This window comes from Strix aluco, chromosome 14 (genome assembly GCF_031877795.1).
Source record: "Strix aluco isolate bStrAlu1 chromosome 14, bStrAlu1.hap1, whole genome shotgun sequence".
NCBI classification, from domain to species: domain Eukaryota; kingdom Metazoa; phylum Chordata; class Aves; order Strigiformes; family Strigidae; genus Strix; species Strix aluco.
The window spans coordinates 18,331,248-18,344,563 of NC_133944.1; the positions used below are offsets into that span (position 1 = coordinate 18,331,248).

The 13,316-nt window shown below is 34.6% G+C and overlaps 1 protein-coding gene across 13 annotated transcripts in view; it reads right to left on the reverse strand.

Moving 5' to 3' along the window:
• The window catches only part of RPGRIP1L (RPGRIP1 like), an 80,927-nt gene that overhangs the window by 31,713 nt on the left and 35,898 nt on the right, over positions 1–13,316 (reverse strand). For 10 of the 13 annotated variants that reach the window (XM_074839982.1, XM_074839978.1, XM_074839970.1 and 7 more), the window contains 7 exons: positions 13,000–13,117; positions 11,474–11,926; positions 9,741–9,892; positions 7,055–7,421; positions 3,544–3,758; positions 2,279–2,362; positions 678–746 (listed from right to left, as the gene is read on the reverse strand). In XM_074839982.1, the coding sequence (XP_074696083.1) occupies positions 678–746; positions 2,279–2,362; positions 3,544–3,758; positions 7,055–7,421; positions 9,741–9,892; positions 11,474–11,926; positions 13,000–13,117 (1,458 nt within the window). Of the gene's footprint in view, positions 1–677; positions 747–2,278; positions 2,363–3,543; positions 3,759–7,054; positions 7,422–9,148; positions 9,214–9,740; positions 9,893–11,473; positions 11,927–12,999; positions 13,118–13,316 lie in introns of those variants that run through there. The other 3 variants (XM_074839983.1, XM_074839979.1, XM_074839984.1) reach the window with 3 other exon arrangements.

Consider the following 13,316-nt stretch of genomic DNA (forward strand, 5'->3'; position numbering starts at 1 on the left):
TCTCCTTGGCATAGATGATGTGTCATAACCGCTGTGTTTTAAACAGTGTTTGGCCTTTCCTTTTAATTCCTACAGTGACAAAGTTGTATTTTGTGGATAAAATTTTCAGAGAGAATACTTGTTGATTATTCTACTTGACTAATACCACCTGCTGTGGTGAAAAGAAGACTTAACTTCAAAAGATCATCCGAGGCTCTGATTGAAAGTAAAAAAGTGAAAGGAACATAAAAGCCAGTGATTAAACGTTGTGTTATGCCACTAGAAACTATAGTTTGCCAATCTGCCACAACTTAATTTCACGACCAATTGGACCATTACAAACTACAATATTTAATACTTTTCTTCTCCTTAGAATGCTACATATTTAGCAATGTTCCAAAGCTACTCCATTTATTCTTTTTTCCCCCTGCTCTATAATGGCATTTTTTAGAGGGAAGACAAAATAAACTTCATCCAAATATAGAAGGAAATAAGTAGAGATATTCCTCCCTTTCTAGTGGCCAAAGAAAGAAGACTGTCATCACAAGGAATCACTTTTTTTATATTTCTGAGAAGTTTTTGAGATCTTACTTTACCTGTAGTCTGATTTTTGATGCATGACTCTGAAGAAATGACATACACATGGAATTCAAATGCAATATATTATACAAAACCACAAAACCTGAATAATCTCATACCTTTGAAACACTTGGAACTCTTGAAGCCTTCATCTGTGCAAGTTCCATGTCATTTTCAACAACAGAGCCCTAAGTTATGGGTAAAATAAGGGGAAGATTTTAACATATAGCAGACACTTAACACACAAAAGTAGGTATAAATTTACTGGTGGAGAAGCATTTGGACAGGAAATTATGTCCTCCTTTGCTTCCCTGCATTAGCATTACTGCTTCTGTTCTCTGCTATAGCTTCTACCTATGAGGCTGGACAATGCCTACAAATGGTTTAGGCAAGTCAAACCATTCGTCCCACTTCTTAGAGTCCTCTTTTCTGAAAACAACTATTTGCTTTGGCATGTGTCACATCAATATCCAAGAACTAGATTCTCTGCTATTCAGAAAACAAGCAGGAAAATGAAACAGACTGTTCCTGTGCAGTTTTAATCTGATCCACTTATAATTGTCTTGCATGGTCACTCTCTTGCCATTTCACCACAAGATTTAGACATCAGAGAAGCCCCAGGTACTTCATTATTTAGTTTTAACAGTACTTTTGTCTTGAACCAGACCATGAGGCTTGGATTTTTAAAACATCTAGGGGGGCTTCCCACCCAGTAATGAAGACTTCTGATGGAGACCAAGTAGCTTAGAATACCCTAGTTTGTGAAAAACTTCAAACTTTGAGAAGTTACTGTTTGGACAGCTGAAGATATGTTGTGTGTGTGTAAGTATATGGCTAACATTTCAGTTTTCCATATCTAAACTCTCAAAAGATTTGATTTCACTAACATATGATTTTATTTTTTAAAGTTAATCAATACAAGAGATTGACTTAATTCTTTTTTCCAGTCTATACCGTACGGCTCAAAACAAAGTTCTAGTCATGGTAAACTAAATAGCAGAACCACCTGTGAATTGAAAACTGATGTCAACATTTCAAAAAATAAATCCAATCAAGGCATTTACAAATGGAAAAAAACAATCACAGCTAGTTTTTATTAGTTAATAATATTATGTTGCATTAATTAATTAATAATACTCATAACCTTTTATATTAGCTGTTAAAGAATCTATCTGAACTTAATGGATTTAATTAAGAGTTCTCTGAAGGGAAATTATTTAGGATCAAATGAAAATTTACACCACACAGGAGATATATTTGAGATAGTTCCATGCAGACTCCCCTAGAGTCTGGAAGGATGCACACATGATGGTGCACCCCAAGTTCAGAAGTGTAATTGTTTTCACAGTGTATGTAATCTCAGATGATAGAGAGGTGACTCTGAACTGTGTCAAACTGTGTAGCACAACACTCAGGATCTGTTCGGATAAAGCTGGTTTCTGTAGAGTCATATGTTAGAATCTGCTCTAAGTTTATGAAGGTTGAAGCTTGTAAACTGTGAAGTATAGGAAGCAACTCTGAGGGAGTCACACAAATATCCGTGTATTGTATCCCCCACCTATTTGCAATGTTGTGCTATCATTCATTGCCTGGGACATCCCAGTCTTGTGCTGCTAAAATAACTGAGCATTCTCAATTATTAGTTCTACAAATTGTCCATACTGAGACATAAGTAGTCTTTCCTGCTTCAACATGCATGAGCAAAATACTTAAAACTTACTGCCATCTTTATTGTTCTAAGATCCAGAAAAGATACTTTCTTGTCTGCCTGAGCTGCGCGCTGCCTTGGTTTGGGGGTTGGTTTCTGTAATAAAACAAGTATAGTTAAAGACCATTTATTGCCATATTCTAACCATCTTAGTTTACAGTAAATTTTGAGGGACCCTAATTTTTCTCAAAGCCAAACCTAACTGCACTAAATTCAATTCTAAACAGGCAAGATGATGTAGACGTTGTTTGAATAAGCAACCCCCCTAGATGGACATACCTTTCAGACTTCAGCCAAAAATGAGTATAAAACTCTACAGAACATCTATGGAATGCAATGTGAGTTTCAGGTGAGAAATAATTGTAGGACTGAAGTCAGTGCTCTCATATATGTGGCAGAATGATGATTTATTATTGTTTATGGAGTGCTTGATTTCTTTTCTTGTTCTGTAGGCTTACTGTATCTTTGACACCTTTCCTCATGCCACTCCCTTTGGAGAATTTTAACACAGAAACTGGTGACTGGTAATAGTTGCAAAATTAAGAAAATGGTCCAGAAAAATTTCTGTTGTGATGTTATAACACAAAAGACAAAAAATAATAAAGTGGTATATTACTGTTCATGATTTCTCTTTTGATGAAGGTAGAAATTATCCTCCACTTCCACTGATTTTTATACACACAAAAAAATCCTTATACCATTTTTAATTTATGAGTAATTTTTAAGAAGCTATGTGGTATCTTAGCACCATGGTCCAGGCACCAGAATAAGTGTGGTGCAGACACCTACATTTGGCTTGGGTCTGGCTGCTTGAGAATTCTTTTGTCTCAAAGCTACCCCAACTGATTGAGTTCTGTCCGAGTTTCTAAGAGACCACAGAAACAATATCTGATTTCATAACTGTCATAAATTTCAACCATAGCCCTGAAGTTGCACAAGCATGTGAGTACATTTTATGTAGGACATCTACATTTGAAAGACAAGTAGTAAGCACTAAATTTACAGGGAAAACATTTAATGTTTGTTATTTCTCCTCCCTTTACTCCCTGTCCTTTTGGTAAGTGGTTATCTACCATTATAAAAGACTTTTAAAAGCTTTGGACACAAGAATGATTTCACTTCCCAAAGGAAGTTGAAGATGGTAGTTATATGAAGTATTTGTACTATACATTATGTTACAGTAAGGACAAATCCTGGTTATCAGGGAAGAACTAAATGACCTGCTGTAATAGGTCTTTTATATCTCTTAACTTCTGTGAGTTTGTTAAATTACTTACTGTCACTGATGAAGTAAAAGAAGGAGACAGGGCTGGAGGCTGCATTTTTTCCTCTGCTAATAATTTAGTTGCCATTGATTCCTCATTTTGAATGTAATTCACTAAGTCTGCTGCCACTGTTGATCCCTTTAGTGGTAGGTAGACAAACTTCCATTTTAATTCAACTGTGATGGTACCAGTAGCACGTCTTTCAGAATCTGTTAGTTCAAAAGTACCTGAAAGCATAATGCAAATCTTGTCTAAATTATCTTATTCTATATGTATTCAAGAAAATGCAGTGCAAAACTGAATGGGATTCAGGAATTAAGCAACTTAATAGTCTTCATTTTAGAAGCTAAACTGTGTCAAAATATTGTGTTTTGCAGGTCCAAATACATCCAATATAACACTGCGGGCATTCAAAAATACAGAATTTAGAAGGGACTGGATTACTGTGTTTGTTCAAGATGTCCTGTACGTTTTTCAGATGATTCAATACCAGTTAACTAATTCTTATTGATATCTTTCAAAAGATTTAACTAAAACATTTCCATATTTTACTAACTTTTGTTGAAGATAATATAAGGGTATTAAAAATGTGTGAGTTGCTAAATCTTTGTTGAAGACGAAACACCCTAAATTCACTTGCAAATTTTCTCCTATTATCCATTTATATGGGATAATTATAGAATCATTTTTTAACATTTTCATGAATGTATTATAGTTGACGAAATAATCATTAAGCAGCTTTTATATTATAAACACCATAGTAAATTTGTAACTGATACCAACTTGCAGGGAGCAGCTGATGCAGTGAAGACAGGGCTGCTATTCCCACAGTAGAAAAATGGGCTGACTGAAACCTCATGAAGTATATAACAAAAGCAAATGCAAGGTCCTGCATCAGCCCAGTAATAGCCCAAACTAGCAGTACTGGCTAGGGGTTGACTAGCCACAAGCAGATTTGCGGAAAAAGAGCTGGTCCTGTTTGACAAAAATAATATAAGCCAGCCAAGCTGTCTTTGCAGCAAAGAATGCCAACTGCACCCTGGCCTGTATTAGCAAGAATGCAGTTGAGCAGGTCCAGGGAAAGTTTCACATTTTCTCTATTCAACACCTATGAGATGGCATCTGGAATACTGTGTCCGGTTCTGGCTTCTCCAGCACAAGACAGACATTGACATTCTGGAGCAGGTCCAGTGGAGAGGTACAAAGAGCTTCAGGGCATTGGAGCACATGACAATAGAAGAGGCTGAAAGAAGTGATTTGTTCAACCTTCAGAAGAGGAGGCTCAGAGGGGATCTTATTGCCACCTAACAGGAGGATGCAGAAGAGACAGAATCAGAGGTGCACAGCAGAAGGAGGACAACCAACTGACACAAGTTGGAACATGGGAAATCCCAACTCTGTAATGAAAAAGTTTTTATTATGAGGGGGATAAACATTGGAACAGGTTTACCAGATAGGTACTAGATATCTGTCCTTTGAGATATTCAAAATTTAACTTGGCAAAGTCCTGAGCAACTTGCTCTAACTGGGTCAGAAGGTTGAACTAGATCATATCAGGAGTTCCAGTCAACAATGATTCTAAGATTCCAAGTATAGCTCTTGATCTGCTTTTTTTCCCGAAGAGGCTGATTTCTCATGTAAATTTTCTAATTTAAGTGTATATTAGCCAAAACCAGAAAAGGAAACTAATGAAAAAACCCATGAAGCTATGCAAAGAAAGAAACTATGTTTTAAATTAGCATATCAGTCCTGAAAAAAAAGTAGCAGCAACACCAGAAGAAAAGGAGGTGGAAAAAAGTATGTATATGCCAGAAAACATTTTTTTTATCATTAGAACATAAAAAAGGACCAGTAAAAGAAGATATCAAATATTTCCAGGTTACTGTTGAACCAGAGAGAAACACTTGGGTTTTTTTGAGTTATTTCAAGACACCTACTATTTTTGTTCCACAGGTATCTTACCAGTTATGAAAGCAGTACATTTTGAAAGCCAGGTTTCAGCCACTCCTTCCCACCTGATGTTAAGACTAACAGGGACTTTCTACCTAATAATGAGATACTCATAATATAGTAGTGTGAGAAATAACTGGTAAATTTGGTAGGCTTCTCATGGCAAAAAAACAGTGGTAAAAGACAGATGCAAACAGATTACTAAAATGCTAACAAAAAAAGAAAACATCAATAATTGATTAGCAATTTAATTTAGTCCAGTGCTGGAGTGACACATCATTCCAATCATAATTATTTATCAAATCATAATTATTTCATACTTGGGCCAGTATAGAGAACTAAAAAGAACTTAAAAGACTTTTCATCCTTGTTACGACCATGATAAATTAATGCTTGGACATCAGGTTCCTTTATTTTTTTTTTTAACTTGTGGATTTTAAAGGAAAGATATACTTCTTTCTCTTAAATCTCAGAAAATGTCATGAGGTGAAGAAATTCTACTACTACAATCCACCCTGTTAAGGTACAGGCATCCTGCTCAGATTCATTGGAGTTGATGGATAATCACAAAAACACCACTTTAAAATTTGAGTTAAAATACAACAATGCTGGAACATTCTTAGTAAACAAAATAAATATTAGAAACTTTTTCTCTCCCTTACTCTTTGCTTCCTCTAATGTTTGAAGTTTAATGTTTGAAGTTTAATGTTTATATTAAAAATCATTCATCAGTTTCAAAACTCTGACACAGACTTTTCACTAGCTATGACTTAAGTAACACTGAGATGCAGAATTTCTTTCCAGGATTTCATTGGGAGTTTAAAATTCTGTCAGACAAGAACAGCAGATGAACGATATGGGATTTTAGAATCATAGAATTGTTTAGGTTGGAAAGACCTTTAAGATCATCAAGTCCAACTGTTAACCCAGCACTGCCATGTCCCTGAGCACCACATCTACACATCTTTTAAACACCTCCAGGGATGGCGACTCAACCACTTCCCTGGGCAGCCTGTTCCAATGCTTGATGACCCTTTTGGTGAAGAAGTTTTTCCTAATATCCAACCTAAACCTGCCCTGGCACAACTCGTGGACATTTCCTCTCGTCCTCTCACTTGTTACTTGGGAGAAGAGACGGACACCCACATCCCCACAACCTCCTTTCAGGTAGCTGTAGAGAGCAATAAGGTCTCCCCTAAGCCTCCTTTTTCTCCAGGCTAAACAACCCCAGTTCTTTCAGCCGCTCCTCACAGGACTTGTTCTCCAGACCATTCACCAGCTTTGCTGCCCTTCTTTGGACACACTCCAGCACCTCAATGTCTTTCTTGTAGTGCTGGGCAGGTTAGCAGCCACTCTTCCCCAAGTCTGCAGCGTTGCAGGGGGTTGTTGTGACCCAAGTGCAGGACCCAACACTGAGCCTTGTTGAACCTCATACAGTTGGCCTTGGCCCATCCATCCAGCCTGCCCAGATCCCTCTGAAAAGCTGTTCTCTAGCTTGGTTCTTAAAGAGATTTAAAGAGGTATGAAACAGGAAGTGAAGATTTTGTTAAGTTTAAAGAGGTCTAATTCTTACCTGAGATAGATCGGTCATGTGATAAAGAAATAAGAGGCACATTGGCTTTCCCTACATAAGCACCTTCTTCCGTTTCACCATCGTCAAATACATAAAAGGTTAAAGATTCTGATTTTAGGTATCGGTCTAAATCTGCATTCATTGGCACTTGGAAACACATATGGTCATCTATTTGTGGGTTGTTGCTGCTAGGAATGATGGGAGTATCATGGTCTGCAAAATCAAAGAACTTGTAGACAACATAAGGATTTGGCTGAAGATGTTTTTTTCGAGATTGTAGATTGTTACAACATTTTATTGTAATGTGGAGTTCATTTAAATTGCCATCTGTTGAAGTGCTGACTTGGGCAGTTCTGAGTATCTGCTGCTTTAAATGAAAAAGAAGTTAAATTAAAAACATTAGAATTCTTACGTTGGTGAACTCTAAGAACTATATAAGTAGAACAAATAACTGATTATTTCAATGACACTCCAACTACTGTTTAATTTTATATGTCAAAATATTACTTGCTCTATAAATTCAACGACATCTCTCTTGGGTTGTTGGTATAACAAAATAAGAGGTTAATCCTTTCAGGTCTGTGATTGTTTGCTTTATTCTTGTAAAGTTTTATGATCTACTTGTCATTTTATTATCAACAAAGCAGTGAAGATTACAGTTTTAAGAGGGATTCATATCTAGTGCCACTTTAAAATTAAGGATTCTGATAGCTATCCTGTGTCAAGACATTTTTATAACTGTAGTCCCTTTTATATATGTACTTTTCAATAATTAAAATTGCACTGCAGATTCCTCTGGTTTTTTCTTCCTCCAAAACTTTACCTACATAAACAATTTACAAAAATTAGAAACCAGCATGTTTGAAGTAAACTGAAAAACTCAATGATAGCACAAGTTTTTTTAATTACCTATCAGCATGGCTTGTACATACTGTGGAACTCACAGCTGGCAAATTGGGAAACTCATTTTAATAAAAATTAAAGAATAGTAAGAAAACAACTAACATGACTATTTTAAATGAGTAATCCCCACCTATATTGATCTCAAAAGGCTCTCCTTTTTTTACTGTAATATGTCACAGCTATTTTCAATAATTGTACATAATTATCTTGCTTGTGGAAGCCATAGTTCTATCTTCTGGTATATGGGGAAATATGTATCAATTTGATTTTGTGTGATAAAATGTTAAACATTTTGATTAAATAAGCCACACTGAAATAGTTAATGAGAAAACCAAACATGACAGTTTAAGTCCTTAATATGCAACCTTATGACTACTATTTCTGGCTATATACAGAACTGGGAAAAGAAAAATTTATAGCAGTTTATGTACAGTTCATGTTTCCGTGATTTCTGCTGCTATATAGGACAGAAAATTTTATATGTATGTTTAACTAGTGAAAACTTAAGTTTTGGAATGCACAACTGAAGCTACTTTTGCAGTTGCAGATTGACAGAACCCTTAACATAATGTAACCATCTGCTATAGCTATATGACTTTTAGTTTCTGCCATGAAACGTTTCCGAAAACTGCAGTGTTTCAAACAGCTCTGCAGAAGCTGTTCCTCATTTCTGCCATTTTTACTGTTTTATTTTCTCCCATATAATCAGTATATTTCAGTTGCCATGTTTGAATTTGCAATTTTACAGTAATTACAGCAAAATGCTGTCTTCCACATGCTTTACCTTTCAACTGTGTTTGGATTGGTAACACAGCTAGTAATAACATAATCAAAAATAAAGAAAACTAAACAACAGATTTTTGCATTTAACAATGGCCAAATTCTGTGAGTTAGTTAAAAATACCTTTGATTCTTTTAAAAAAATCAGATTTTAAGCAAATGTTACAATGTTATTAAACATGAATTCTGAAAATGCCTACACTGACCTTTAATAGAATTCATACACTAAACATACTTCTTAGATTACATCATCAAATCCATTGAGATTCTACTATAATATAAATTTACATTACAGGATAATATAAAACATTAAAGTTACTTCAGACTTAAAGTAATTTAAACAGCTGTAGATTAAAAGAAATTGCCTATTAGAAACTGAAGTGTTTTAATTTATACATTTCTACCTGATTGGTTTTATTTCTTAAATAATTGATAGAGATGTCTCAAAGTCCCTTCTTCTTCTATCTATCTGTGACCTGTATTCAAACACGATTACACAGTGCATTAAATTATCAAAATTCTCTTAATTATCCAGGAAAATAAGACCCAAACAAAAAATAATGGAAATGTAAAATAATCTCAATCTCGTAATACTCAAAGATTAAGAATTTTGAGACCTTTCTGAACAACCGCTTCACCTGTTACACTGATCTGACACCCAGCTGGTTTAACATTGTACTAGAACTAAACGTTAACAAAAACTGATGCCTACAAATTAAGAAAATTAAATATAATAATTTTAAATATTCTAGTGGCAATTTCAGTAAAAATAAATAACTGAAGTTTAAGACTTTGTCTCTTCAGGAAAGCTATAATTCAACTGGTTTTTTATCTTTTTATATGAAAAACATGTCATTCAACTGCTAAAGATATTTTGCAGTTCAAGAACCTTTAACTTTGTTAACCTTGAACATATCAAGACTTGAAATAAACTATTTGAACTGAACAAGTAATTTTGACCAGTTTATTCTATCAAAACAATGAAGTACAAACCCAAACATACCTGGAACGGTTGTTCCCGTTCCCTAAAATTGGATGTTATGTACCCCAGAGCCTTTGACCTCTCTTTGTAGAGTCTAATAGCTTGATCCATAGGAACTCGCAACCTGATCCAGTATTCTACGGTACCATAATTTTGAATGTTTTCTTTGATTCCTAAGGAACAAATATATACAGGATTGTATTAATTTTCTTTTCAACATAAAAGTACTTAAATCAAAAGCCAGGAAATGCCACAAATTAAAGATTAGTTATCTTGTGACTATGCATTATGACAGTGTTTGTGACACAAGATGCGCAGTTCATGTTAGAAACAGAAACAACTCCTCTGGCTCTACAAGTATGATCCAAAACACGACCATTTTTTCATATTGTAAGCTGTGATATTTACTGTCCAAACTATAGAGTCATGTCAAGTTCATTATTTTAATCTCTTTGAGGCAAATAAAGTTTAGGACAGCTTTGTATGTCAACAGTTGGAAATGTCCCATAAAGTGGTATGCAGTTTAAATTACCATCAAAAATACCACTTTATAATAGCTTACCAAACCAGATTTTTGACAACACTGGGCACTTAGAGGTCTCTGAATATACTGATCTGACAAAATGCTTCTTAAAAAAAAAAAAACAACTAAGCAGCACAGATTAAATACTTCTTTAAAAAGGCTCGTCCGGGATATCTTAGAATTATTTTAAAACTATGAATTAAATTGAAAGGAAAAAAATGTACAAAACCTAAACCAACTCCCCCACAGAGTACACTACTATATGAAATATTATGAAATGTAATCACCACCATTTGCACCTTTTTGATGCCTTACAGCTGTTATATGAAGACCTCTAACTTACCAGTTCAAATTACAAACACTATAACCAATTCTTTATTTATTTATTGATAAGCAATGAGGGATATAGTGATGACATTTGGGCCAGATATAAAGCACTGATGTTTTATAGTCTTATAATTCAGAAATGTTTTTGTTTTTAATGGCTATTCTGCCAAACAGAGAAATTGCATATGCAGAAGTAGAATAATTTAATTTCATTTAAATATATTACAAGACTTCACTGAAATTACTGTATGTTTCACAGCTGAAGTAGAGCTCCCTTGTATCAGTAACAGTCTCAGAGGATGAAAGGAACTTGCGTTAAACAACTAAATCCCAATTAACAATATATAAAATAATAAAATAAAATGAAAAAGAATATCAGTCATTTTAAAATATCTTCTCTACAGTATTCATAGAGAAATTCTAACATCTGAATAGCACTACAGTGCAGTCAAGTGCACCACTCTACTTTTCTCCATGTTGTTTTTGTATAATTCTGTTGAATAAGGTGATACTATCTTTTAATAAAATTATTTACATGTGTAGTAGTATCACTTTGTAAGTAAACTTTACACAAGACAAAGAATCACTTGCCATTTTCAGACAAGATTCTCTAATGCCATTTCCAGCATGTCACATACTTTTTATGTCACATACTTCAGGATCACTCTATTAACACCGTCTTTGTCCTCAGCCACTATGGGCAAAATTGCACCTGTTAGACCTTTCCCACAACTATTGGTGGAATCACCAGAACATGCTGCACACCCAACAGGAAATATCATGTTGTATAAACCCTTTTTTATCTTTTAAAATAGTAATACACAAATTCATTGTTGGCCAAATACACATTACTTAATTGTCACAATACTGCATCAAACAGAATACTTTTTGATATGTTAATTACCAACTAAATTTGCTGTGCTGTAGATCTTCCCATTGTTTTCCAAGATTTCATGAAACTTCAGTTCACACGCAGCAACTGTTTCATAATCTGTGCCATATGCATGATGGACCTCAAGTGTGATACTGTTTCGCTCTATATAATGCAAGAAGAAGTCATCAGCCTGCACAAGGTACTGAGAAGTGAAGTCATATGATGGGGTACGCCCATAAACTACTGGGGTTGTCTGAAGTTCGAAGTCATAGAATGCGTAAGTACAAAAAGTTGCAAGTTCATGGTCATCAAAAGCCTGCATAGCTCCAGAAGAGAAGGTCACTTTGCTGATATGAATTTCAAAAAGGTTCTCTCCTCTTTCTAAATGTAAAGTTTCATCAAATTCATCTACTGCATCCCCTGGCAATTTTTCTGGTCTGGATTTATATGGTTTTGTACCATAGGCAATATCTCTTAGTTGGGCTGCAACAAATAAAATAAAATAGTTACGATACGACTGTCCTGTTTAAAAATAAAATATAATTAATGACAGAGTAGAAAGCAGAAAAGCATAACTCAATTATATTAACATTGTTATTTTCTGAAAGGCGTAACCAAAAAAGAAATCACACCTTTAAAATCACACATCTACTGCTCTTTGAGCATAGTGACAACAATCAAGAATACCTCCACAACGGAGCTGCTTCAGTATATGTAAAAGATAGGCACAGGCCCCTACCAATTAATAACACATTACAAGGGAGTTAACGAGTAAAAATTCAGAAGTCTTATGCAATGATCAAAGTAAGTATCACTATGCAAATGTAGTACAGACTTAAGATACATATTTTTGTAGGGTTGAACTAAATTTGCCAAGGAAAGAAAGAATACATTGGGCTTTTAACCTCTGTAATATCTTGAGTGGACAGAACTATCAGCAAAGACCTTTAAGATGTTGCCCGGCCTTACGGGGGGTAAGTGGTGAACAAATCAAAATACATGCTTACAGAGTTAGGACATAAAGCATCATGCAGCCCTTTAGTACAGGGGGATACAACTTGGAGACAAACATGAAAATTGTTATGACATTCAGGTTTGTAAGGTATCCTATTTCAGGCTTCCTATGCATCTTGTATGCACCGAAGCCATTAAAACAGCATTTTAATTTAATCATATTGAAATGTTCTGTAGGTATATTATATCATGACTTTGAGATTTTTTTAGCAACACATAAAATGATTATGTAACGACAGGACAGCAAAATAAAAGGTTGACCATAAATATATGATTTTAAAAAATAGTAAAATATACCAAAGTTTGGTAGTTTTATTCTTATTCAGCAATAGCGCAGCATAAACTTCTTTGTTGAATTTTGTTTGATTAATAACCTTATCATTTAAGTCAATGAAACAGCACACAGATAATTTTCCATGAAAGAACTGACCTTCCTACTAGTTTCAGCAATGGAGAAGTGTTTCAACTAAAGAACAAATTTACAGCAATAATTTGCAAGAGATAAGATATTAAAAAAATTAAAGAATATACTTTAAATATACCTTCTAGTTTTCTGATGCGTGCAGCTCTAATATCAAGAAGATGGACATACTGTTCTAGTTTTAACTCATAGTCTTTCTGTAGACTTTCCATCTTTTGTGTCACTGCTTCTACTTCAGTCTGAAAAAAATTTGCATGTAAAAAGGACTTTTGAGGCTTGTCTGCACTGATGCTGCACGTGCTTTTGGCTACAAATTAAAGTACAGTTAGATTTGAGGAAAGAACATTTAGAGCACACGAAAATAGCAGCAATATTTAGTTCAGCAATACAGCAATCAGTCTGAACTTCAGCAAAGTCTGAAAACATAAAGAAAACCAG